Consider the following 27,244-nt stretch of genomic DNA (forward strand, 5'->3'; position numbering starts at 1 on the left):
TATGGTCAAACTTGTTATGATACAAACAGAAGCAAGAATAGATGCTGTCAAGATGCAAATTCTTTGTGCCACTCTCCAAGCACACAAATTATGGAGTAAAGTTTTGGCAAACTAAGGTGACTTTAATTCAAGCAAAACAATAGTTTTTCCCTACTAGCTCTGTGCTTCTTTTTCTGCATTGAACTGTTGCAAAAAAAAAAAAAAAAGTGTTTTTGTTTTAAAGCTTTTGTTGTGACCAGCAGTTTTAGTCTAGCAGACCAGCTATAAAGTTCAGAAATAGCAGTGACTTGTGGAAATGACTCCTAGAAATTGATGCTACTTAAGCTAGAAATTGCTGTTTTTTAAGCATCTTCCTAACTATTTCAGTCACAATGCAAAGATATCCTCGTGGGCTTAAGCCAAACTGGTAAGGCTGAGCATTGTCTGCTGATGACTGATCATCTACTTATGAGGATAAATGGGTCAGATTGGTCTGTTAATCTTTTTTTTTTTTTTTTTTTTTCCCCTCTCTCTCCTTGATTTACAAGTCTCAGTATCAGGGTTGTTACTTTGTATCTTAAAGTTGGTTTAAAACACGCAACATGTGAAGGGGAAATGGGTGAAAAAAATATACTTCTGACTTCATATAAATGCTCACATTACTCCACTTACTTTAATACTTTAAAAAGGTTAACTCCAAAATGTCCTATCAAAAATTCTATGCAACACTGACATAAAACGAATTATAACCAGCCTCATAACACGTGATACAGGATATAATCTGTTTTCTGGTCAGACACTAATCTATGTACCCTTTAAATAAGCCAAACAATTTTGAATGGAAAGTAGACACATAGGTGTTAAAGCGATTTGAATGCTTGGTCCTATTTGTTGTTTGGTATGTTGTCAAGCAGTGAGCCTAGGACTTGATTCATTTAAACTTAAGGCAAAATTACTCCTAAGCTCAGTCCTGCTTAAACCGAAATCAAGAATGTGTATATACTGCGCATTTATCCATCTTCCAAAACACAGTAAAGCTTCTTCACATCAGCTATTCAAATACACTACATTTGTCTTTAAAGTATGCAGTAAACTTGCTTGGGAGAATTAGCAGGTCCGTATTCTGTTTAACCATGTTTGTTCAGTATATTCCATTTCTCTTCAGTGTTCTTAATCAAATCTCCTTTCTGCAGATGGCGTACACCAGACCACTTACTAGGGCATTTTTTAGTCAATAGCTTGTTGAGCATGTGACTACTAACATTTGTGCATTTGTAACTACCTAATGGCGGTCACATTGGGATTAGATAAGCAGCAGTTACATAAATGCCATGCCAAGAAAAGCTGCACAAAAGGAGTGCAAATGTGAGATAAAAGAAGAAAGACAAGTCAGGCCACATATGCATAAAGGATTTTTTTTTAAACATGCTATATTTATTTTAAAAATAATAGAGGAGCCTGTATGGTCACTGTAACTTAAACTCAACCTTTTACAAAAATGACAAGTAAATTATTTACTCCACTATTCTTGGCTCACTCTTCCCCTTTTTCTTCTGTATCTTCCCTTTCACCCATTCCAACTCCTTGTCATCATGTCTTGAGTATTCTAAAACTTACCATATTTACTGTATTGCAGTATTCAAAGTGTTCATCTGAAAATTGGTCTTTTTCTAGTGCAGTATTTGGGTTCTACTTCCATTTCATTTCCTATTACAGTACCTTTCTTGTCTTACTGAACCCAAAATGCTTGACATAAATTGGGCTACAGCTGTTTTTTATAGTAGCACCTTGGTTATTACTATTTAATTTTCTGTCTGCTTGCTTTTTTTTTCTGTAACCATTTATCTGCTGATGTCTTGTTCACATTAAAAACAAAAAAAAGTTAAACTCTGCCAATGCACATTCCCAATGAGGTAAACCAGACTGGTACAAAATGAGTCTTACAGAACTGCCATTTGTTCTACTGTGCACCAAAGGAATGTATATTCCGTTCAATATACCTTCATTAAGTTACTGTGACTTTCTTAAGTATTTAAAAAGTTTAATAATGTGAGATGAGCTTTCTAAGACTTTCTAAGCAGCTTTCATTGCTGCAGGGTTGAGATTTTGTTCCCTTAATATAAATTACTTCAAACACACCTGACAAACATGTTCTAAATAATATGGACTTTTAAATTGATATCTAATGGACTTTCAATTTAAAAAAGCTGTTAAAGAAAACATGAACTAGGTTGCTTTTTATTCAAAGTAACTTTGTTTATTAAAGGAAATCCCCACAAATTAAATACAGCTTTTCTAAAGAAACATACAGATAGTATCAATGTAATCAATATCTTTGCAAGGCTTCCTTTAAATCTTTTTGTTCTGTTCTGAGAGGTTATTATAAGATAGTGGCTTGAGAGTAAACTTTGAATTAAACAGTCACCTGGATTTAAACATTCATTTGCTTATTTGTTACAACCTCTATACAGGTTTCAAAAAAGGATTTTATAACCTGATAATTCTACCAAATGATGCATTATTCACTGTTTGTTTTTGCTGGCTGTTCTTCTGTTCAGGGAATTGATTATCAATTGGGGAACAAATAATATGCAATTTGAGCAACTAATTGTGCAAATGGTTACAGAAAGTAATTTGCAAGCAACCCATAAGCTTAGTTTGGTGTACATAATCTTTGGCAAATGTTGCACAGAGCATGTATTCATAACAATTGGGAGTGATCTTCTACTCAAACTTTATTGACTAATTATTCTGAGCATGAGTCTGATACTATGCTTATTTCTCTAAAAAGCATTTAAATGGCAGAGTAATTCTGCTCTTTCTCTGTGACATTGGCTTTTTTCCTTTAAAAACCTAAACGTATTTTTTGATTCAAAAAAACCCACCTTTTTTTGTTGTTGTTGTTGCTGAACTGTATTTTAACAAAAATCTTCTCATGGTATATTTACAAATGGAAATTTCCATGTTTGCTTTAGTTGTTTTCACCATATTGCTCTGTTTTGACACAGAAAATGACAGAGGATGCTCTTGTAAAAACTTCTGCCCAGAACTGCCAAGCAAGCAATGGGGACAACAGTGTTTCTTCCCATAGCCCCTCAATAAGCTGTATGCAAAATATCAAAGAACAGATACCGAAGTATCAGGTAATGTTGTTATCCATCACTTTTCTTGGATGCTTTTACTGAAGAGCTTTTCTCTAAGTCTTAACTTTGCCTGCGCTGAATGACTAGTTATACCTCTAGTATGTTACAAATTTGTCTGAAGTGTGAAACTTCTATCTACAACTACAACTTATCTACAACTCTATCTTATAGAGTAAGAACATGTGGGTACATCTTCAGCTTTTAGTCTGTCTTGACCTTATCATTGAAAATTTTACCAAAAAAATTAATAGTGTTATTATTTAAGTCATAAAGTGATATACAGCAGTCTCTCTTTTCTTTTAAAGGAAGTCTGTCTATGCCACAAACACATTCTGAAGAAGCTGTTGAAAACTGTGTATTAGAGTCCCTTTAGTCTGTTTTATAGCAAGATGAAATTTGTAAATGAAACGAACAATTTTTTTAGGTACTTTGGCTGTCACTCAGTAAAAGCACAAGTACCTTATCTAGAATAATGTAATTTGAAGCATGTATAGATTAGGGTAGGGGAAAAAAAACTTAGCTTAAATTAGAAAGCAAACTATTTCCTTCAGAATTAACAAACTTCTCTCTGTATCTGCTGTTGATGATGGGCCTCTGAAATATGAGGAGAAATAGGACTTGTTATGCTCAGAAACAGTCTCCACAAATTACTTTGCAATCAAAGATGCTTCCAAGAAGCTTTTTATAAGGCCACTGAAGGAGGACTTACTAATTTGAATCCGGAAGAAAATTTGCTGCTTGGGGATCCAGGCTGTAGAACATTAAGTTGTGTGAATGTTACAGGTCTCATCAAGCAGTCTGTTATATGAGAATGTTGCTGAGCTGTAGCTATTTTTTGGATGTGCAGTATTTTTTTTCTTGTCTCTGGGGGTTCCCATGGAAGAAGGGTACCAGTGGCCCTTTTAGTGAGCCAAACAGCATCTTCTTGTTGTACTTGCACACTATGAGAGAGCCACACTGGATCTGTCATTCTGCATGGAAAAGCAGAGCTTATTTGTATTCTCCATTCAAAATGTAGTACTATAGCACTATGTTAAATTAAAATAGTATGCTGGGCTATTACTGACTCTGCTCTTCCCATCTTCTTGTCTGTCTAGTACACCAGACCAGCCTCTGATGTCAACATGCTGGGAGAAATGATGTTTGGCTCAGTGGCAATGAGTTACAAAGGTTCCACCTTGAAAATTCACTACATACGGTGAGTGTCCTTTTCTGTGATACTCTGTCTTGTCAGGCACTTGGAATTGATGACTCACTTAAATGACTGTTTATCCTTTCAGCTCTCCCCCACAACTGATGATAAGTAAAGTCTTCTCAGCCAGGGTAGGAAGCTTCAGTGGAAGCAACAATAAGTAAGCTTTTTTTTTTTCCCCTCCCTTCCCCCCACCAATACTGTCGTCTTTCCTTTCTTACTGCCTTTTCTCCTTTTGTAGTCCTTCTGTCACTGCCTCTAAATTTAACTTAGCTGAAGTGGAAGGGTCTAGCAAAAAAAGAGAAATGGAGAATGCAAGAAGTGGAGAAGTGTTCAAATAATAGATCTTAGCTAGTCCACCCAAATTAAAAAAAAAATCTGTCTATCTGTCTATCTATCTATCTTACCCACTTCCTAATTTGTCCAGAGCATGCAACAAACTTCAAAGGTTAGATGTTTTAAACACTCAAAGCCTCTGACTCTTATGACTGCCAGAAGGGTAAAGTGGGGTGTATGTTGAGGGAGCTTTGTGTCCTGGTACCTGATTCCTGTTTCCTTCAACAGTGACAGAAGATGTAGTGTTTCTCATCTTTTCCTGTTTTGCTTGTCCCAAAAATGGGGAAATACAAATAAACTGAATCCTAAATGGGACACAGAGAAGTTTACAATAATTCAAAGAGGGAGCTTACTGCAGAAAATGAATGGCTGTTTCATTATAGTCTCAGAAAATCTACTAGTCTTTGAGCTTGGTTGTAAAGTTAATCTTCAGCCTTCTTTTTTTCTGATTAAAATAAGCTTAATTCTCAAGCTAATATTGACTGTTAACCACCTTCTTTAGAAACACTGGCTTTTTCCCCTTTTTTAGCTTACAAGATAGCTTTGAATACATCAACCAAGATCCCAGCCTGGGAAAGTTGAGCTCTAATCAGAATGGTTTGGGAACCTGTCGCAGTGGAAGTAATTTAGGTAAATATTTTCAGGTTCTATGTCCTTTTCACAACATGAGGCCATCTGTTCATTTAGTGTGGTTTTTTGTTTTTTGTTTTTTTCTGTGCATCATCCTTAACTTTTTTTTTGCATTGCATTTTCTCTACTTTGCTTTTGTTTCCTAGGTGTGTTACAGCTGTGTAGCAGCAAACTGCTGCAGGGTGTGTCTGAAGGAGGCCCCCTCCGGCTCATCCGCAGTGCTTCTTTCTTTGCAGGTTTGTGTGGAATGCCAACCACAGTGTGACCCATCCACATGCACACACAAATCCAGCTCCTCTGAATCCTCACAGGAGACCCATAATTACTCTTTAGAAATAGAAAGGGCTAAGAAAGTGAAAACAGACAAACTGGCTTTATACGTAAATTTTTCTTCCAAAAAAACTGGCTGAATTACTACTTGTTCATCTTCCATTTCTAACCCCTGTGTTCAATTTTAAAGATATTTTTGTAATATATGTTTGATAATAAATGAGTCCTTACATTTCTTAAAGAACTTATGTTTCCTGGCTTATATCTGGTTTCTTGCTAGTGTGCAGCTGTCTTGCTGGTGTGCAGCTTTTTCTTCTTTCAGCTCTTGAGCTGTCTGGGGAGCCTTTAAGGCTTTTTCTTTTTAACAATATCAATTTCTTTAATTTTCAAAACCTCATACTGCTTTACGTAAAGTCTCTTTTTACAGGTATATTGATGACCCATGCAGGTGGGTAGATCTTAGGCTTAATTAGTTCTGTCAACTGCATTGGTGTTCTAGTTTACATTTTTGCAATTTCTTCACAGCCTGTGCAAATCTTGCATGCCCTACAGTTTGAGTGGCTCTGCGCTACTAACACTTCAATATAGTACAATGTAGGCTGAGTGTTTCTTACTGTGAGGCTTTATAAATAGTAAATATTTGCCTGGGGAGCGACTCTGAAGCTTAATGGAACTGGTATTTAACTATTCCATTATAATGTTAGCCTGTTCAAAATGACAGTCTCCCCTTCCCCCCTCCCCCCCCCCAAAAAAAAATCCAGTGTGACAGGTGGGGGTAGCAGCAGTCTTTGTTTCAGAGCCCATCTGACTTCCAGTAGCAAAGTGTATTCACATTCTCAAGGTTCTTAGATGGTTTTAGTTTGGGGCAAGTAACCAACTTTCTTTAGTGATATGATATTCAGTATGGAAATGTTGTTTGCTATCATCTCTGCTCACACCATACTCTACTATTTGGAGTAGCAGTACAGGATGTAACTTTGCTGTTGTATGACCTTTAGGCTTAAACATCTTCTTTTAAACTGACAAATAGTATGATGAGTTATGTAACATTTTCTATTGATCTGATCTGTTTGTTTTAGCACACAGCACACCTGTTGATATGCCAAGTAGAGGACAAAATGAGGACAGAGACAGTGGCATTGCTCGGTCAGGTATCTGCTGCCTTATTTGCCTACTTCTGTAACTGTTACGCTTCTTTAGCTAAGTGATTCACCTGAAATTTTAGGTATCTTATGACCCATCAGTCTAAACTTTTCTGGATCTGCTAAGCAATTTTCCTTCTTTTTTTTTCTCCAAGTCTATATGTAAGAATACTTTTAATGATATTCTTTGTTTACAGCCATAATTCTCTGGAGTTTTACTAATTTATAAACTGGAGAAAAATTGGCTGGAACCTTCACTAAAGCAAGGGAAGAGCAGAGGTTTTGCAATGAGTAGGAGGAGGCCAGCCATCTGCCTGTTGTAATGGGAGGATAACACCTCTTAGGACAGAATGCTTTCGATGAGTGAGATGACTTAGTGTATTCTAGTAGAGAAGACCTCTGACTTCATGAGAAGAATAAGTCTTAAGGAAGCAAGAATTGCTTAAAATGATTATCATCTCTCCTGTTGAGAGTGAGTTATGTGAAAATTTGCTTTGCTGTTTAGAAAGGTCAATGAGCAAGACCAATATTCACAGGAACTTGTCTCAAGTTAGGGTATAGAGGAAAATGTTTAACCAGCACTCAATATAATTCAGTATATGTTGGGTTTTTTGCTTTCTTGATAGCATCTCTGAGCAGTCTTCTGGTCACTCCTTTTCCATCTCCAAGCTCTTCATCATCTTCTAGCAGCTATCAACGTCGCTGGCTCCGAAGTCAGACAACCAGTTTAGAGAATGGAATTATTCCAAGGTGGTGAGTGCAACAGCTTTCTGTTTACAACAGCTTTTTGGCAGCAATAGCAAAATAGAGCTTAAGCTTCTTTTCTTTAAAAGGGCAAATTCTGTTATTAAAAGGTACTCTCACTTCAGACTGACTTCTGTTCATGTTGTGTAAGACTGCCAATATCAAGAAAGATCAAGTTTTGGCTGAATATGAGCTACAAGGCTGGATTTGATATACAGTTGTTTTTATTGAAGATGTATAGGCTATATATCAAAAGATCTCATTCTGTAAAGCAAGTTAAACCATTTCTGAAAAAGCAGAGTAGCCTGTTAAGATGAAAGAGATTGTAAGAGCACTGCTGCCATAATTACATTATACTATGATGAAGTCTGACTAGTGAACAGTTATTGAAATTTTGGAGTAATAGCCCATGACGACTCTCTTGGCTGGTACAGGATGTTCCTGATGTGACTTCTGCCAAAACAGGAAGAAAAAAAGAGCTGTGATCAAAAAGCTTGGCTTCTGTTTTGGAATTTTATTAGCTTTTGTAGCTCAGTGGCATAACAAAGCATGGAACGCAGCAGACCTTTCGTAGCTAATAAGCAAATTCCTCCCTCATCATTGGCAAAATAGCAAATGAATCTTGATTATCTGCTTGTATGTACTCATCCACCTGCACCTAGAGACAGCATGAAATTAGTGAAGGGCTACAAGAAACTCCTGCTGTGTATACTTTCTCCCTCTTTGCTGTCTTCAAATAAGCTTAAAAAAGCTGCTAATGAAAATCAGTCATTTAAAGTGTGTGTGTGTGTGTGTGTGTGTGTGTGTACACACACACACACACACACACACACACACACACACATACACACACATACACACCAAGGAATGGTGTATTGGCCTTGGAAAAGGCCAATTGCAAATATGTTTTAATTATGCCATAATTTACTTTCCCTAGGGGCATCACTTGAACCTGTTTCCAGAATATTTTCACAGAATCATTTTTAACATGAGGAATCATGCAATGGTTCAAATGTAGCAATGCTGTTTTCTAAATCATGCTTGCAGGCAAGAATGAGCTAGCAAACATTTTATGTTCAATAGATAGAAGTACTTTTTAGCCAAGTTTTCTAAGGAAATAAGGCTATGAGAGCAGTGTATGCCAAATGGGTTAAAACACTGAGGGGGAAATAAGACAATTTCAGCCCAGTGTAAGTAGTAGCCAAAGTTCCATGGATGGAGTTCTTGAAAGTGTTACAGAAAAAAATAAAGTAGCCTTATTAAGCTTCTTATTCACTGAAGAGAACAGTTTGTCTTTGTTCCATGTTGGAGAATCCATGCTTGGAAAAGATTTTGGAAAGCAGACATTAATTCTTCTATCTGGAACCACTTTTGGTTGCGGTTCTTTCTAAGCCAAAGAGGCTCTTCAGGTATTTGTTTTCTGATCACATGCTAGAGAAACAGTGGATTCCTGGCTGAATACTTCTGTGACAGCAGTTTACACTTCAGTTTGTACAACTAAGCTTGTACAGTCTCTAGCTGATATTTTAGGCCAATAGCTCAAAGGAAATGGAACATCTAGCTGGAACTCCATGTAGTCAATTGGCGGACAAGCTAGATTAGCAGCTTTGTTGAAAAGGCCTCTCTCACAGTCAGACCTTAGTTCTTCAATCTCCATTCCTGGGAAGTAGTACAAAAACTTGGTTTGTGATGTTTCTTAGATGCTGACTGACCATCTTTTTCCAACTTCCTTGAGAATTTGTCTCTGCATGTAAGTTCCTGAAGTTCAAATGAGGTTATGTTTTTGTCTTGAATGCTGTTTTCCCATAAGCTGTTTTTGCTGGGGTTTTTTGTTGTTTGTTTTTTCCTGTGTTCCTGGACTTGTATCTCTATGATGAGAAATTTTTGTTTATATATAACTTTGGCAAACCAATTGTACTGTAAACTACTTATTCTTAGAATGAACTTAGAATGAAAGCCTAGCATTCAGGCTTTCCTCTTGTTAGTTGCTTCACAGTAATCTGTAAATGCCTCAGGCTCCATTTCAAGATAATTCTGATGTGGAAAACCTTAAAAATCTTAATTGTACCACTCACTCCTATTGCAGTTTCAACTTGCGAGAAAAGTCCAAAAACAAGCTATTTCCACATGAGTTGCTGCTCTGAACGTATTCACTTGTGTTCCCATGGCTTTTTTTTTCTGCCCGTTCTCTCCCTCTCCCCCCCCCCACCCAGTTTCTCAATATAGATTAAACACTGTTATTCAATTAAAATTTTCCTTCCGAAAGAAATTCTGACCATACTGTTTTAATCATTGATATATATTCTTTTTTTTACTTAATATATTTTTCACAGTGAAATTGATTCAGAAACTTGAAACAAGAAAAAATAATAGCTCTGCAAATCCAGGATCATCAGTAATTAAATCTGCAGTGCAAGTATTTGTGGAGGAATGGGGTGGGGAGATAGCCACCCTTTTGTCTAATCACAGAAAATTTTAGGCTGGCAGAGACCTGTGGAGGTCACCTAATTCAGTTGCCTGCTCAAAATGGGACTAACTTGGAAGTTAGATCAGGTTGCTCAGGAATTTGTCTTGTTGAATTTTAAAAATCTTCAAGGATGGGGATTCCACAGCCTCTCTGGGCAGCTGGTTCTGTTGTCTAATCTCTCTTTCTGTGACTTTTTTTAATATACAACCAGAAATTTCTGTGCTGCATCTAATTTACAGCCAAAGGATGAGAGTCACTGTTCACCTCTGAGAAGAGTATCTTTTGTATAACCACCCACTGGATAGTAGAAAATTGCTGAACAAATACAGCACTTTCAGACTTTCCTTGTATGTCATGTGCTCCAGGCTCCTTACCACTTTGGTCCTTCACTGGACTTGCTCCAGTTTGTGGACTGGGCACAGTTCTCCTGGTGTGGCCTCCTAAGTGCCAAACAGAGAGGAATATTGACTTATTTTGACCTGTTGGCTAGGTTCCTGCTAATACAGCTCAATAGGCAGTTAATCTTCCTTGCTTCCCGGGCAAGTGCTGACTCATGTTCGTTTTGGTGCCTGCCAGCACTCTCAGGGCCTTGCCTGAACAGTCAGCCCCCAAGCTGTACAATTGTATGAGGATATTCTGTCTCAGGTGCAGGGCTTCCGCCCTGCATGACAATTTGGTGTTGAACTTCACTCTTCCTTGTTAAGATCCTTCAGAATGGTAGGCATGCCCTCCAGTGTATTGACCATTTCCCACCTTACCACCCTGAATTTGGCATCATGTGCAAAACTACTTAGGGTGTGTTCTGATCCATAGTCCAGGTTGGTGATGAAGATATTAAGCAGTATTAATCCCCTTGTGTAATACTGAAAGCTGGCATCGCTGTTGAGAGAAATGTGGCAGAACTATCGAGTGAGAAAATGGTTTGGGGAGACAATAGATAGCTGTAAAATGGCCACTGTTTAGTTTTTTAGCAGGAAACAAAGCTTTTTAAACTACATATATTTGTAGGCATTAAACTGTATTTTCACAGTAATTACTAAGTTGTGATGTTTTGTCTTTAGTTAAAATAGAAACTTCTATTTCACATTTTTAATGGTTGCTTTAGAGCAGGCATCTTAAGATGCTGGACAAGTAGTGTGTTTGCCAGCTTCTCTCATGAACAGCAGTATAGATTCAAGAACATCATGGGCATACTGCTGAGGAGCTTGAGAGCTGGATTCGGTTCTCAGCTCTGTCAGATTCTCTTTAACCTTTTTTGCAAATTACTGTCTATTGTGCTTCCATTTTGTTTTTATAAAATGCAATAAATCCAGAAAGAGGGATTTTGTAGCTCTGTTTTAGAAGAAGGCTTTCACTGCATTTTTAACTGCTGGCCCCTCTGGGGTAGCCTTTCTCCAATCCGTTTTAGTAAACACAAGTCTTGTCCATCAAAATGCTGGGTATTCTCTGTGACCAGAGACAGGTGACAGCAAATTCTTGTGTAGATAATCAAAGGAGACTTAAGCATGAGTTCCCTTCAACTCTGTATAGAGAGATGGATAGAAGATAAACTGGCTTTAATATATGGGTAACTGTCCTAACAAATGTCTCTTACAGGTCCACTGAAGAAATGTTTAGTACGGCTGATGAAAGCTGCAGCTCCAATCCTGCAATGGTTCGGAGGAAGAAAATTGCAATCAGCATAATCTTCTCTCTGCCTGAAAAAGAAGAAGCACAGAGACACTTCCAGGATTTCTTTTTTTCTCACTTCCCTCTTTTTGAATCCCACATGAACAAGCTAAAGTATGCAATAGAAAAGGTACAGAACAGTAGTTTTACTTAATGTGGAAAAATAAGTGACAAACTAGAATGAAATATTCTAGAATCTGATAGATGAAGTCTGAGAAGGAGTGGGAGAAGGTTGCGTGGTTCCAGGCTTCCCTCCCTCCTTACACATATAATCTTGAGCCTGAGCCCAGCGTAGGAATTTAGCACTTGTCTTCCTTGAACTAGCAACACGTGCTGAAAAGGAGTGTGGTTTCTTTTCTAGTTGAAATGACAATGGAGTGTTGTATGTTGCAGGTGTTCTTTCTTTTCTTCATATTCCACTGAGGTTGTCTTGACTCCCTGCAGGCTGTGGAAAAGACTGTATTCTATCCTTTCATGCAGTCATTAAAAGAGACAAGAAGTGTTTGCTGTTTTCCCCTTCCTCTCTCCAAAATGTTCTCTTTTCTCCCCATGTCTAGTTTTAGGGATTGGTTCTTCATGGTGAGATAGAGGGAAATTGGCAGCTATTGCTGTCCTGCGTGGCTGTGCAGCACTGGGGTTATTAATTATCCTGACATGTCAATGAAGCTTAAAAAATGACAAATATGAATACTTTAAGAAGCTGTTTTGTGTGTTTAACTCTTAATCAAGGCCATGATCTGCTGTAGAAAAATAGCGGAATCCAGCCAAAGAGTGCAGGTTTATATCAGCCGCGTCATGGATGCCCTGGGAGAATTCAGGTGAGTTGATGGAGTTCTCAGTTAGAGACCTGTTCTCATGCCCCTCTGAAGTTACTTACCACTTCCAATTATAAGCAGCTGAATGCAGATTCTTGTAATTTAGCCAATCTTGAAGTTAGCATGACTGAATTTTCTGTGCTGGGTATAGGGTAAATGTTTTTGGAAAATTTCAGCCTGTCTCGGCCATTTTGAGAATGAGAGTAAATGCAGTACTCCATTCTGCTCACCTATACCTGGAACTGGCAGCTAAAGTCTTTGAAGGTTTCGTTAGAAATTGGCTCCTGCTGACATCTGTGCAGATGCTTGAATTGTTGTATTCAAGCAGTTGAATTGTCTGCTCCTAGCTATAGATGCTGGGCAGTGCAACTGACTGGAAAGTTTCTGTTGAGGGTACTCTTTCTGGTACCTAAGAAGGAAGAGACAGCCAGAATCCAAGAAGGACAGCCCAGGAGAGAGATGAGAAGCATATATGGGATGAAGGTTCTGTAGTGTCCAGAATGTGAATAGAATGGTTTCCTTTTCCTCCTCAAAATGATTTGTGCTTCTCTGTATACAAGTACACAGGAGAATGCAAGAAAGGGAAGAAGAATATGCAGTTCACATGAAGACACTTTAAGCAGCCGTTGTAATAATACAGCAGTGAATCAGTTATCGGTACACTGATTAAACAGACTAGTGTTCTGACACTCTAGTAATTAGTGTGTCTAAAAAAACTTTTCCAATTTTGTCAGTCTCTTTGCTCTTACAAAAAAATCAGTAGGTGATAAAGAGGAAATGGGCTACTTGTGTATGCAACTTTGAAATGCTGCATGTTAACACTTGTTTTGGGGTTTCTTGCTCTGAGCAGAATTACCATCTGGAACCTATATTCTGTTCCAAGGATTGCAGAGCCTGTGTGGCTTAATATGATGTCCAACACCCTGGAAAAGAACCAGTTATGCCAGCGTTTTCTTAAAGAATTTACATTTTTGATAGAACAGATCAACAAAAACCAGTAAGCTTTTTTCCCCATTTTTCCTAAAAGCTTGTGTGCTTCCTAGTGCACATGATATGTTCAAGCATTTAATGGGATATTTTTTTGCTAGTATTACATTGCTTGTGTCCTTTTTCTTTTTCTCTCTTTTTTTTTTTTTTTTTCCCCCTAGGTTCTTTGCTGCTTTGTTAACTGCGGTGCTGACTTACCATCTGGCTTGGGTCCCAACCGTAATGCCAGTTGACCATCCTCCTATAAAGGCCTTCTCTGAGAAACGCACATCACAGTCTGTGAACATGCTGGCAAAATCCCATCCATATAACCCTCTCTGGGCACAGCTTGGTCAGTAGCAAATTGAAAACTTCAGACTTCTCTAGACCTGCCCCTTCCTGCATGCACTCCTCTTATCCAAGAGCTACTTGGAAGCATGCATTTGCTTGTGTTTAGAGGTAGAAGAGGAGTTGGATGTTGTTTCTCATGCTAGCCATGAACTATTACAGCTTAGCATTGTAGTCGTATAGCTCTCTTCTGGCACTGGCTTGAGGTCTTTAGTGACTGCTGGTGGAAATCTGGAAAAGAACAACAGATGTCTTGAGTCTGAGTAAGCAGAATATCTGGAGGCCTGGAAGCCTCGTGCTCTCCTTTGCTTCCTTGGTCCCTTTTCCTTCTCTTCCTTTATACTTCCTGGTTAAAGTAACTTGGTACAGAAATCTTAAGAGGGTGCAAGTGTTTCAAATGGCCTGAGCAGTTTGGGGGGAATGAGAAGGGAATAGGGTAGGTGGAAGGAAGTGCTATGGGCCTTGGAGGTCCTTTGTAGCCTGGCCTGGCTACTTCCTTTTACCTATTTCTCACAGAACAGACACCAAGACAACAGAATAGAAACCTGGAAGCTGGTAGTACCTCCACTAATTTGATTACTTGAATGGGCTTGGGCCAAGATTCTCTTTCTACACCCAGCTCTTCAGGCTGTTTTCTAACATATTATATAGCTTATACATTATTTTGATACAGGGAATTAAATGACTGCTGTCAAATGAGTAGGTGAGTGAGAGCTGAGAGAATAACACTGCCATTAGTAAATCCTTGAAAATTCCTCCTCCTCTTGGCAGCAGCTGTGGGTGTGGTATCAGCTCAGTCTTAACTTTAAATCCTATGCTATATTGCCTGTAAAATAACACACCCGCATACTGTAGCGAAGCTCTAAAGCAGTAAGGGGACTTTTATGTTGTGCCACTGGTCATGTTTCCATCTTATTGTCCAGCTTAGTTCTGTTGGTTCTTCTCAGTAGCCTTCATGGCACTAAGAATTGCTACCTTGGCTGTATAGTTGTAGTAAAAGATGCATTTCCTGTCTTAAGATGAATTTAAAACATTATGCAAGGAGTAATGGATTAGATTTTCTAGAAAGGGGGGGAAATGGAAGCTGGCTCAGGGTGTTGAGGATGGAGTCAGACCTGTGATTTTTAACAGCCAGCTGGAACAGAGGTGTAAGATTGGCAGTAGCTCTTGTGGCCTTTCTCAGGAGCCACTGTTGGTGATTGGTCAAGAATCTGTTTCCCTTTTCACCTTCACAGACTTTATGTTTCTACCAGTGCTGCCTCAGCCAAATTCTGCGTGGCTGAGCTCAAAACACTTCCTGGTTCTGTTTTGTTCTTGTAGAGCCCAAAAGCTAGTATCAGGTCGTTGCACTAACTGATAGTGCAGAGTAAGATGTTGCCCTCTGCTGGTTCCCTTCTTAAAAAACAAAACAAAAAAATAAAACAAGCTTAGTGCTTTTAAAATGAAAGTTACTTTTTATTAAGGTAAACACTTTGAAGTGTCTGTCTTTCTACCTTCTGAAATATGTTCTCATTACATTTTATGCATCAATTACATATAAATGTTGATACAAGTGTAGGTAATGCTGCAAGTAAGACTTAATACTGTTTAACCTTGGCTTCAATCTGACGTGCTTAGTGGTAGGCATTAGTATGTTTCGAAGACCACAATTTTGGCTTTCCTCCCTGTCTCAGTAGGAGTGTTTTTCTTGCATAAAAGTGACTTGTGCAAATGAACATGAAGGCTGAATCTGATTTCCATAGCAACTGTGCCCAACTTAAAAGTAAAAAGACTTCTTCCCCTTTCCAAGTTGCTAGTCCTCGTGGCCCGTTAGGCATTGAGATAAATAGAATTACTTCTAGTTCTTACATAACAAACGATAAGAGAGGTAAGACCTGTCTAGCAGACAATTTAGAAAAGTATATGGTCTTGCTGCCTAGGGTTAGGTCTCTGCAAACCTCACATAAAATTTAAAAATTGAGTAGTCTGAAGCTTATTTTCCAGTACTGGGGATGGCATGTTAGGCTATGCTGCTGGTGGCAAAGGTATCCTTAACTGAGGGAAGACAGCATACTGGTGCCACCATGCAGCAGCATCTGCAGTGGATCACTGGCATAGTGGACACTCCTCCACAGATGGCAGGTCTTGGTAGGGGAGACGGTGAGAGGAGTGGAATTACTGTCTTGCTGATCCTTCCTCTGCAGGAAGGGAGCCAGGAACTTTATTCCTTCCATGCCCTGCAGGACTCGGAGTAGGCTGGGCTTAAATTTTCCCTTTTGTAGTTTTAGCTGCCTTGTGTTGAAGCTGGAGTTTCCCTTGCTCCTGGTAGAGACCTTCCTGAAGCTCTGGTTTTAGTTTTATTTAGTGTTAGTGGAACTTCATGAAGTCTGGATAATATCCTGGTGGCAGACTTGGTCCAGAGCATTTGAGGAGGCCTGCGCAAGGACTTTAGCATCCAGAAGATCTGTCTGGTAGATCAGCTTGTAGCCAGAGAAACCTGTTTGCAAGGTGAATATTTATGCTGACTGAAGAAAATCCAGCTTTTGGTGGCTGCCTCCCATCTGCTTGTGATGTTAGCCACAGTGGTCAGCCAAAGACCTTTAGTGAGTGCTCTATAATGGGTGTCAAGTGAAGTCAGTTGTGTTAACCTGGTAATAAACATTTCTTGAGTTTAATTCGGCTTTGTCTGAAATGGAGCATGTGAGCATTCCTGTGCTGGACACCTGAGTTTACTTCTCCTAGAGCTCTGGTGTAGAAACCCTTCTGATAGATTATGATGGGCAACTGGAACATAGTTACCTGCCTCACCAACACAGATGTATTCAAAGTAGGATATATATGACCTTGGCTCTGTTTAAAAAGCTGTTCTCCAGCGTAAAAGAGCTAGCAAATAAACAGTTCTAAGGGGACTCCGATTGTGCTGTAGTATTTATCTTCTATATTAAAACACAAGTGTAATAGGAAAGTAGTGCATATATTTTCTAGTACTGCCCCCCCACACACACACACTCCTGAAAAAAGCTCCCTTTTGTGAGATTTCCTCCAAGTACATAGTGTGGGTGCCTTGGCCCAAAAAGTACTATTATATGCCTTTGTTTTAGAACCTTGTTTACTAAACTGATATTAGATCTTTTTTTTTGTTTTTTGGATATCTTAGTACTGAAATACATCATTTAGGTTTTATCTGAATGAAAATTTCTGTGTTTAACAGAAAGGAGAAGAAAAAGTGACGCCAATAAACCAGAATAATTTTGATGTGAAAGAAAATGAGATAAAATAGGAAACAGTATAGTTGGCTTTAGAACTTAGCTGGATCTATATTCCTCTTCACCCCATGTTGTGTCAATTTCCAAGTGATAATATTTTTTAGCCATTTTATAAAATAAAACCTGCAGTTGTTTTGAAGGGAAAGGAACTGAACAGTAGCAGCCAAACCCTCCTAAAAACACCAAAATCCTTATGAATACAAGCCGGGCAGAAGAAATGTTGGAATTTGTTTTTTTGTTATTTTAAAACTTTATAAATTTACTGTGAAAGAAAATAACTCATTTGTGTCAGTAATAAATGCTGCTTAAAATTTTTTTGAATTCAAGTGGTATAGCTTATATTACAACTGTATAAGAGCATGTGAAATTCTTGTTTTTCCCTTTGTAGGTGATCTTTATGGTGCCATAGGCTCTCCAGTTAGGCTGACTCGGACTGTTATTGTTGGAAAACGTAAGGAGTTGGTGCAGCGCTTGCTCTATGTTCTAACTTACTTCATTCGGTGCTCTGAGCTGCAGGAAAATCAACTGACATGGAGTGAGAAGGTTGGGGAAGGAGAGCAAGTGCTAAATGGAAGCACAATCACAACTGCACTAGAAAAGGGAGAGGTAGAAGAATCTGACTATGTGGTTGTCACTGTTAAAAATGAACCTGCTCTTGTGCCTCCAATCCTACCTCCAAAGAATGATGGAAGTAAGAGCAGTACAACTGCTGAGTGGGTGCATCATTCAGAAAGCACTCATGCTGGGCCAGCCTCCTCAAAAGAAAAGAATGAAGCAGCAGGAAAGGCTAGTCAGAACTCTGAAGCATCTGTCGACCATCTAACTAGCGCTTTCCGTAAAGGAGCAGCTGATGGTAAGAGAAGGACTGTTGCTGATACTGGAATCATATCCTACCACTTTGAAGAACCATCTATATTGGAAGATTTAATGGATCTAAAAAAGAATCAGATTGAAAGCAAAGTGGAAAAGCAGCTGCCTAGTAGGTCATCTGCCTTACCTTGTCCTGAAAGGTCTGACCACAGGAGTTCACACTTAGAAAAGGTCACCTTTCAGATTGGAAGTTCTGCGTCACCAGAGTCAGACTTAGAAGCTCATAGAAGAGAAATGGAAGAGAATCTGAAGGCATTCAGAAAAAATCCAGAGGTGATGCATGGTGCCTCAAGTTCCCAAAGTCTGACTGTGGACACTTTCCAGAATCAACAAGGAAGTTGTGAAGCTGCTTTTATACCCTTCAGTAAACATAGTATTTGTTATGCACGGGTTCCACCTTGTGAGGGGAAGAAGAGTGTACTTAATGACCAACATGTGGAAAGTAAAGGAATGGAAATGAATTTGGCAAACACATCTGGTGAACCACTTTTGCCCACTGATAACGTAGTAACTATTAAAATGCCAAACGTGAAAGAATCTAGAACGTTATGCTCTGATGATCTGGAGAGCTGTTCACCTGACTCTGTACAAGTAGCTTCTGCTGTCAGACAGGATTCTCCTCAAGTAGGTGCTAAAGATGTCCCCTATGGGGATGCTGGAAGGAAAGTCCCGTTCAGAGTTGAAGGGGACATTCCAAGGAATGAGAGTTCAGACAGTGCTCTTGGAGCCAGCGATGAAGAAGGTGATTGTTGTATCTCTGAACTCCATCATGATAATGTCAGCAAAAGACCTGAAGAGTTTGCGGAAGTGGAACTTCCTTTACCAAGGTAAAGAAGTTCAGGTGAATTTAGAAATAAATGGAATGAAAAGTAATTACTACCTTAAAGGTGTTCAGGATTTCAAGTCTGAAATCCTGGAGTCTTGATTAAATTCTTTGCTGACATCTCCCTAACAGACATTGGTAATGTAGTTAAGATTCTTGTTAAGTCTTGACAGAAAGAAAGCCAAGACTAAGTAGCTTGAGGTGTTGAAGTTTGCTAACAAAGTTGTTGTTCAAATGTTTAATGAAAAGATACCAGATTTGTTAGTATGCAACTGCCTGAAACACTTAATCTAGACATAATTCTATCTGAGGAGAGACAGAACTCTAGCTTTGTCAAACTGATGTCTGCTAAAGTCAAATTTCAAAAAGTAGGAGTATCTTATTTAAAAACTAAGCTTTATATGTGCACAGATACCTTGCTGATGCATAAGGTAGGTAGCTAGGAGTTTGCTTCTTAGTCTGAGAACACTCAAACTTAGTGAACCTGTTAGGTGCAGAATGGGGAGCTCATGTATACCACAAGCTCTAATACATGTAGACTTGCCTTGCCTTAAATCTGAAGGAATCAATACAGTGTTAAATTTTAGCTTTTAAAATTACTGTTTCAGAGAGCACCAATAACTGGTTCACTGTATTTTGAGTACTGTTACTGATGAATACCTGCAGTAGAAGCAGGAGTGGTAAATCAAGCATTCCATTTCATGTGAAAATCTGAATGCAGTCTGTCCAGCAAGGATCTTACCTGCTTTGTATTTCTGTATTTCAGGTCAAACACAATCAGCAGTCAGTGCATGAAAAATTTTGGAAGATCACTGCTAGGCGGTTACTGTCATACATATATGCCTGATCTAGCGCTGCATGGAATAAATAATGATGAAAAACTTAAACAATGTCTGCTAGCAGACCTACTTCATTCAATGCATGTGAGTTAAAATGCTGTTGTAGATAGGAGTTGTGATATTACTGAGAATCTACAGAAGCACAGTATTTGATGCTTTGAATAGGACCTATTTCTTTCCACTAACCTGTTCTTAAAAGCAGCTCTTGACATGTTTTGTTTCTTGGAAGAGATTGCCCTTTAATTCAGTGTGTGAGAAGCCTGTTCAGACAAGATTCACTTGTTCTTTCATTTATGCCCCCTTACGTTTCTCTTTAAAAGATAAACAGAGGGAAGATTTTCTGCTAGCAACTTCAAGTTACAAACAAGGAAAAAAAACCTATGAAATCACCTCTCTTTTTCAATCACAATAGCAGATAATTATCTGTATTTCATAAAAATGACCTGCAAATTGTTGGAAGCTTCTAAGTTGTATTGCCACTTAGTGGCATGTGTTGCAAGGGAGATGAGTTTTGTGGAGGCCTAGACTGTACTAGACTAGTAGCGTAAGTGACTGACTCCAGAAAGTTGGTGGCTGTAGGTAGGACCTTTGCTATAAGTTTAAACTTAATCTGTGTCCTTACCTTACTTTGAGCATTCAAAGCAATTTATAACTAACCTTTCTCCCTTTCTCTGAAATAACTTTGTGTGCTCTTAATATGCAATTCTAAATATTTAATTGTTTTGTGGTGATCATCAACTGCTTCTGTCTATAGTAATTAAAAATCATCCTGCTGGAATGAGTTCACGTATTGCCCAAAACTGACATGTGTATGTGTGGGGTTTCTTTGTTTTGTTTTTTGTTTTTTAAACATCAAATTGGTCTAATGTGATGCTGTCTCTTCATACATACCTTGCTTTGATTGTGCTTAGTGAAATCCCTCATAAAATGCTTTGTCTGTGAAACACTGATTATACTTTCTCCACCACTGAGTCAGTATAATTATTATTTTCTTTTTGGAAGAAACTTACCTTGGTAGAGAAGCAGGAATGCTATTTGTGAAAAAGAGTAGTGTTTCTTAAGGCCTACTTAAACAAAATAAAATGCTTGGTCAAATTGGCAGATATGAGTTAATGGACCCAATGTTAATGGATGTAAACACTGGTCCTGAAGCTGGTATTCCTGCTTATTTTTGATTGAGATGCCTTGAGTTTTTTACTGGATGAAAACATTTGTTTGGATCACTTCCTTACTCCCTTCCCCAAGCATGAATATGAATAGAACCTTACACTAGTTGTGGAAATGTATACGAAAATGTCACATAATATTTGTATTTTGTATCTATTGCAGCATCCAGTGCTAGATGAGCCCATAGCAGAAGCTGTCTGCATTATTGCAGACACAGATAAATGGAACGTACAGGTAGCTACAAGCCAGAGAAAGGTGATGGACAACATGAAGCTAGGCAAGGATGTCTTGGTGTCTAGTCAAGTATCCGGTTTATTGCAATCTATTTTACAGCTTTACAAACTCAACCTCCCAGCTGACTTCGTAAGTATTTCTTTGCTGAAAACTGAAGCTAATGAAAATTGCTTAGCTGAGGTATCAAATGCAGAGTTTCTTATACTGGATATTTTATTGCTACACCAATAAACTAATACCTGAGACAATTTAAGAGTTAGCACCACATACTTAAAAGAATGCCTGCGACAGTCCATTTACAGACACTGTTTTTAACCTAATTTACATGTAATAAGATCAAGATTCGTCAACTGCTCCAAAATAGATATTCCAGAACTGAAGTTATTTAGGCAATTTTAGCATGGTCCTCATGTTTAGGGTTGTTAAACTTGGCTTACATTATTTTTTTGTTGTATAATTTTCCTCCACTTTTTCTGTTACTGAGGCTTCTATTTACCCCACCCTGTTCTTAGCATACAAATCTCTATCGTTGGCCTCTCTATGCAGCCCCATGCACGGGGTGCCTCTCCTCTCTTCTCCCCAATTGTGTGTGCTTGTGCACATTAACCCTGCTGGCTTCTGTGTATTCCAGACATCCCTGTCCACAGGTGCCGTGTCAGCCTTGCTGACACACTGTCAACATGGTTGCTGGGAGCAGGCTGGAACCTGAAAACACTTGGGGGCCCAGGGTTGCAGCAGGGGTTGTCGCTTCTGTCATAGTGCATTCTCTCCAACCCCACAGCATCCTTTCCTGTCCTCACTAGGAGCAGTATTCTTCAGAGTAAATCAGTAAAGCTTTCTGATTACTGATATTGGGAAGAAAAACAAAATAATCTACAAGTCTAACAGTAAAATTTAATTTTTATACACAATTGTAGCTGGGGTAGGGGAAAGGGTGTCCCCCCCCTCCTGCCAAGAACTCTACCTTGTTCGGTGAACAAAATTGACTTGTTCTTCCATAGACAGCTTTGAGAAACTTGGTTTGTAGGAAGCCTGTGTATTAACTGGAGTTGTAGATGGAAGACAGAGCTGAATGTTAACGTCTGTAAATAGTATCAACTGGCACTGTTCTGAATAAATTTAGTGGTATAGGTAATGGTAAGTTCTTTAAAAGTCAGGTACCGGGCAAAATAAGTGGGTACACTAGCAATGATCTCTACAGATTCCTTGGTGGGTTGAAAAATGTGCGATTTCAGTTAGATTTATATCATAAGGCTTGCACGCAAACACTGACAGTTTGGATATTTCTGAACTGAACAGTTGACTGCAAATGAGATGTTCTTTCCAGTGTTGTCTTGGGGTTTATGTATACAATTTCTGTATTCTTTGCATGGTATGCAGTTTGGGGGGGGGGGGGGGGACTGGGTTTGCAGGGGGGATTGTTTCTTGGTGTTTTCATTTTTCATAAAAAGGAACAGTAAAATGACAGTGCTAGTAGTTTATAATTCCCAGTAATCCATGTTAGAGGACAATTCAGTCCTCCTGTTAGGAGATTTTACAGATCTTTGCTTACAGCAACAGAATAGTGGGGAAAGAAGTCAAATGCTCATCAAGCTCTAGGGGGGGAAGTGTGACTTTTTATCACAGTGATTCTTGTGACTTAAATTATGATAAAGATGAATGTATTAATATAGATCAGAGGTGAGTGTAATGCAGTGTATTTGAAGTTTCCTTTACCAGCCTACCTTTCATGGCATCCACTTACTGTTCAGATCAACAGGTTTTGTTTTCTGTGGTACTACAAAAAACAAAACCCAAATCAAGGCCAACTGGATGAAAGGCAAGTGATATGATCTTTGTGTGGCACTTCAAATTGGTAACCATACTGCAGAAGCTTGTGCAGTATGCTGGAATGAGAAGGAAGTGCAAATGAAAATTGCAACTGCTACATGTCAGCAATCTGTTAAAAGTTTTTACCTGTACCTTTAAACACATTTTGAGCTACTTTTCCTGATATTAAAACTAACTTGGGATTTATTTTTCCCCATTTAGTCAATGAGACAAGTTGCAGAGAAAAGTCAACATCAAGAAAATTTGACTTCATCTCTGGACCTCAAGTAGTATGGACATTTTGAACAAAATTGCCTAACTCACGTACTGAGATCATGAGGAAGACTGTCCTTTGATTCTCAGCTAGCATTCAGTCATTAGCATTCAGAAGAAGCAGATAATCTTATATATTCTCTCTTTTTTAGAGTAATGTAGGATTCCTCCTTATTTGTTACCTCATAACTTAAATAATTCCATAATCCTGTAGCACATGAATAACAAAGTTCTAATATGTTGAACTGCTATTTTGGGAAACCACTGTGTGCCTCCCTGAACTACTGTGGAAGTGTTAATAGGATATTTACATTGGAGGGTTATTTGTAATGAAAAAGATAAAGAATGCTTACCTTTAGGCTAGATTCTGAAGTGTTACAACTATAATAATTTTAGTGAGAACTTGCTTGAAGCAGAAAGATCAAGCTACTCTCAACAAGCTTTTACCTTTCCTCTACTAGTGGCAGCTATCTCATTCTATTCATGCTGTTATGTAGCAGGTTTTTAGAAATGCACGTTTGTCTTCCCTAAGACCTGGTATAAGCTCAGAAAATTGCTAAAAATCTTCATCTTGCTCAAGACCATCAAAAAAAAATACAAGCATGAGTCTTTTTTTCATTATTTTTTTTAACTAGCAAAACTGATTTTGTAGTATCTTATTTCTAATACGTATGGTATTCATTAAACTTGAAAAGTACATTGAATGATGGCCTGAAGCTATTTGCTGCTACTGTTTCTAATTGCTGTCTCCGCCTGCCAGATGATTATATGTTTGATAATGTAAGATTCTGCATGTGCTTCTTGCTTTCATCTCTTGGAGTTTGGAGAGCTGAATTAATTTAACTTTTTTTTGAAGTGGTCATCACTGTGGAAAGAAAGAATATATTAAATTGAATGTACCTTTTGTCCTAGAACAAAATATTTGATTAGACATCTTACCTATTCACCTTGTGCTACCAAAAAAAAAAAAAAAAGAAATTTTCTTTCACAATTTTTCATCAGCTTTGAAGCTAAGGTTTATCTGCTCTCCTGCAGTTTTTGTATGAGAAATTATCCCATACCCTATGACTTCATTTAAAAAAAAAAAGTATAGTATGCTGCTGTGTTTCTAGCATGCTACTAATGAAAGAAAAGGGAGTGATTAAATCTAGATGCTGTTTGCCAAAAGGTAATAGTTCAAGTAATGTTTCAACAATCTTAAACTAGAAATCCTTAGCACTAGCAATGACAAATGCCTAGAAAGAATCCATAAGCTAGCTTCTCCAGTAAACTAGCAAGCAAAAGAGCTATCATAATATTGCAAATAAGATAACAGTATTTTCCGTTTCTCAAGTTTTAATTCCTTGAATGGCAGTTCCCCAGAGCTAAAAAGATGTCCAATTTTAGGAACTGTTGTTTAAATTACAACTTTCAGAAAAATAGTACCGACTTGTGGCAGACATCTTGATCCAAGTATTCTGGTTTCATTCTTAATAAGACATCTTGAATGTCTTTGGGCCCGACTGAAACTTTTATTTAAGTCAGCAGAAAGACTCTGGCTGATTTAAATGTGAATTGGATGCATTTTTGACTTGTGCAACAAACTTGCTATCCAGGAAAATAAGAATGCCACAATTCTTTGAAGGGGGGGAGAAGGTGGTATAACTTTGAAGTTGCCAGCCCAAGGGTAGCAGAGTGTCCCTTGCCCTTCTGGATTTTGGAGGAGAGACTTAATTTTAAGATCTTCTAGCTAAGGTAAAAAACAAAATGGTATGTTTATATTTCTGCAATGTTTGCATGTGAATGCTAAATCCATTCTGAGGTTTGTGGTCTGTGTTTACAGTGCATAATGCATCTTGAGGACAGGCTACAAGAGATGTATCTCAAAAGCAAAATGCTTTCAGAATATCTGCGAGGACATACAAGAGTGCATGTAAAAGAACTAGGAATTGTATTGGGGTAAGTGTTGCAGATATCAGTCTTAACGCTTGGCAAGACTTGGGGCATTTATGTTCCTTTTCAGTTTCCAAATACCATCTCATTTCTGTGGGGACTTGCTTCTTACCACGTGTTTAATGCTCCCCTCTTTCATGTGCCTAATAAAGTATAAAAGTGGATTTCACTGAGCCATCTGGAAGTCAGACTTGAGACATTTACAGTTCAGCAGCAAGAACAAATCACTTGTAATTCTTAAATTTTCAGAATGAAAAGGAATTTTTTTGTTTTGCACAAGATTTTTAAAAAGTTTGGGTCATTCTGAGGTCATCCACATAGTCACACATTCATTTTCTCTCTCTCTTTTATTTTTATTTATTTATATATATATATAATTTTATATAATTATATATATACATACACATACACACATATACATATAAACAAATTATGGTTAATGAAAATTTTTTCCCAACAAATATTTTGGGGTTTTGGGAAAGTTAGGTGGTGGAGTTGTATCTTGGAGGAAGAGGGGATCTCCAAAAGCAGGTGTAGAAAAATAAATAGGTGCCCTGTTCAGCTGCTGTCCTCCAATAATAGTGCTTGACTGACACATAAGCTTTATAGATGCACCTGCTGACCAGCAGGAGGAGGGACGGGGGGGGGGGGTGAATATACATTCCCCAAAGATGGTATTTAGCATCGTAGGTACAACTTAATATATCTTTATCCAGACTGCTTAAGATTTCATACTGAGAAAGATGGCAGTAAGAAGTGAAATCCTGAAATAAACACATATACCCTGAGAAAAGTGTTTTTATATATATATATATATATATATATATATACATATACACACACACGCACACATACATGTATATAGATAGATATCTGTCTCCTGATCTCTGAGCAGCATTACAGTGGAAATGATTTGAACTGAGCATTGCATTTGGGAGATATTCCTGCTGCTGTTTTGATTGCATAATAATTAATAATTCCAGGTTTTGGTTATTCTTGGTAAGAAGGTGCTACCATGTGAGGAACTGCATTGTATTTAAAACACAAAATGCACAGTCTTCCATAAGTTGATGGTTAGTACTTACAAGGTACTTTTTTAGACCAGGCTTACTGATGCCTACTGACTGGTAAGACTGTAAACTAAGGCTTATGGATTAGTGAATAAATTAAAGCATAAAGATTATATGCCACAGAAAGATTGTATTCCACAGAATGTAATGCTGCTATCTTTTCACTTAAAGGTAGCATAGTTTGTTTTTAAACATTACCACCTACCTTTACTGGTGGTATGTTATGAATAATGATAAAAAATAATAGTAAACAAACTCACTTGCAGCAAGACACTTCCAGTTTCTTTAATATGGATGAAGAATACCCTCTTGTGTTTCTCTTCTCTATGAAAGGTGACTGTATATTTCAAAGTTTGTCTCTCTCTCCTTTTTAATTTCTAGGATTGAATCCAATGACTTGCCTCTGTTGGCTGCTATAGCAAGTACTCATTCCCCATATGTTGCTCAAATACTCTTATAAATTAAAATCTCAGGATAGTCATTCCCTTAAAGTAAAGAATATGGGAATCTTGAATGAAGAACAGAGGTGCCAAACACTGGTAAAGGGGAACAGTGAGGAAAGGTGATGACTATACATTCTACCACCTTCTGATTCTGATTTCAGCTGGATGTTTTATCGGAGGACTTCAGTTTACATAATGTAAAAGGCATTCAGGTTTTTCTAACAATCTCACTTCTGACAAATCAAGAAGGTGACTGCATCCTTGCATTTTTTATTATTATTCAAAGGACAAAAGTTAACACTATGGCAGACCATGAGCTGCCATCAGAAACGCTGCTCAAAACCATGAAGTAACAGTTAAAAGAACAAATGGGATAGAATGGATTTCATATACTGCACTTGTGAGTGTGGTGTTGTGTATGTTTGTTTGTTGGGGAGGAGAAGCTGTAAACTATGTATATAGCATTCCTATACCCAAGTGTATTAGATGGAACATGATTTTTTTGCAGAGTTTAAGCATGACATTGTATAGTAGAAGTGACCAGCTCAGAACAAGGAACCTGGATTCAGCAGCCAAATATGTGGGAAGGGAGGCGTGCATGAGGTGGTGTGATTTTTTTTTTTTTTTTTTTTTTTTTTTTTTTTTTCTTATGGACAAGAGATTAAGAGAACTGTGGCTGCTTTTGTTTTACTGAGGAGGAAATCAAATGAGCTCTGGCTCGGAGTAGTACCACCCCAAAAATGGAATGAACTTCTGAGATGGGGATTTTGTGGGAAAGCCTTATGGAATTTCTGCTACAAGTTTACATTTGTTGCTGATGCAACTTTGATAACTCTTTT

General features: G+C 38.1%; 2 protein-coding genes across 2 annotated transcripts in view; one reads left to right on the top strand and one right to left on the bottom strand.

Moving 5' to 3' along the window:
- Positions 1 to 27,244, top strand: part of RAPGEF2 (Rap guanine nucleotide exchange factor 2) — a 301,571-nt gene that overhangs the window by 24,298 nt on the left and 250,029 nt on the right. Inside the window, exons 3-16 of the mRNA XM_067297871.1 lie at positions 2,988 to 3,122; positions 4,220 to 4,320; positions 4,403 to 4,474; positions 5,180 to 5,280; positions 5,427 to 5,516; positions 6,630 to 6,701; positions 7,319 to 7,445; positions 11,500 to 11,701; positions 12,301 to 12,389; positions 13,237 to 13,383; positions 13,535 to 13,704; positions 17,334 to 18,642; positions 19,405 to 19,561; positions 20,807 to 21,007. Coding sequence (XP_067153972.1) covers positions 2,988 to 3,122; positions 4,220 to 4,320; positions 4,403 to 4,474; positions 5,180 to 5,280; positions 5,427 to 5,516; positions 6,630 to 6,701; positions 7,319 to 7,445; positions 11,500 to 11,701; positions 12,301 to 12,389; positions 13,237 to 13,383; positions 13,535 to 13,704; positions 17,334 to 18,642; positions 19,405 to 19,561; positions 20,807 to 21,007 — 2,973 coding nt within the window. The remainder of the gene's footprint in view (positions 1 to 2,987; positions 3,123 to 4,219; positions 4,321 to 4,402; positions 4,475 to 5,179; positions 5,281 to 5,426; positions 5,517 to 6,629; positions 6,702 to 7,318; positions 7,446 to 11,499; positions 11,702 to 12,300; positions 12,390 to 13,236; positions 13,384 to 13,534; positions 13,705 to 17,333; positions 18,643 to 19,404; positions 19,562 to 20,806; positions 21,008 to 27,244) is intronic.
- SPMIP2 (sperm microtubule inner protein 2) overlaps positions 22,978 to 27,244 on the bottom strand; it is a 44,661-nt gene continuing 40,394 nt past the window's right edge. Inside the window, 1 exon segment of the mRNA XM_067296972.1 lies at positions 22,978 to 23,821. Within this exon segment, the coding sequence (XP_067153073.1) occupies positions 23,697 to 23,821 (125 nt within the window). The 3' untranslated portion in view covers positions 22,978 to 23,696.

Source organism: Apteryx mantelli, chromosome 5 (genome assembly GCF_036417845.1).
Source record: "Apteryx mantelli isolate bAptMan1 chromosome 5, bAptMan1.hap1, whole genome shotgun sequence".
NCBI classification, from domain to species: Eukaryota; Metazoa; Chordata; class Aves; order Apterygiformes; family Apterygidae; genus Apteryx; species Apteryx mantelli.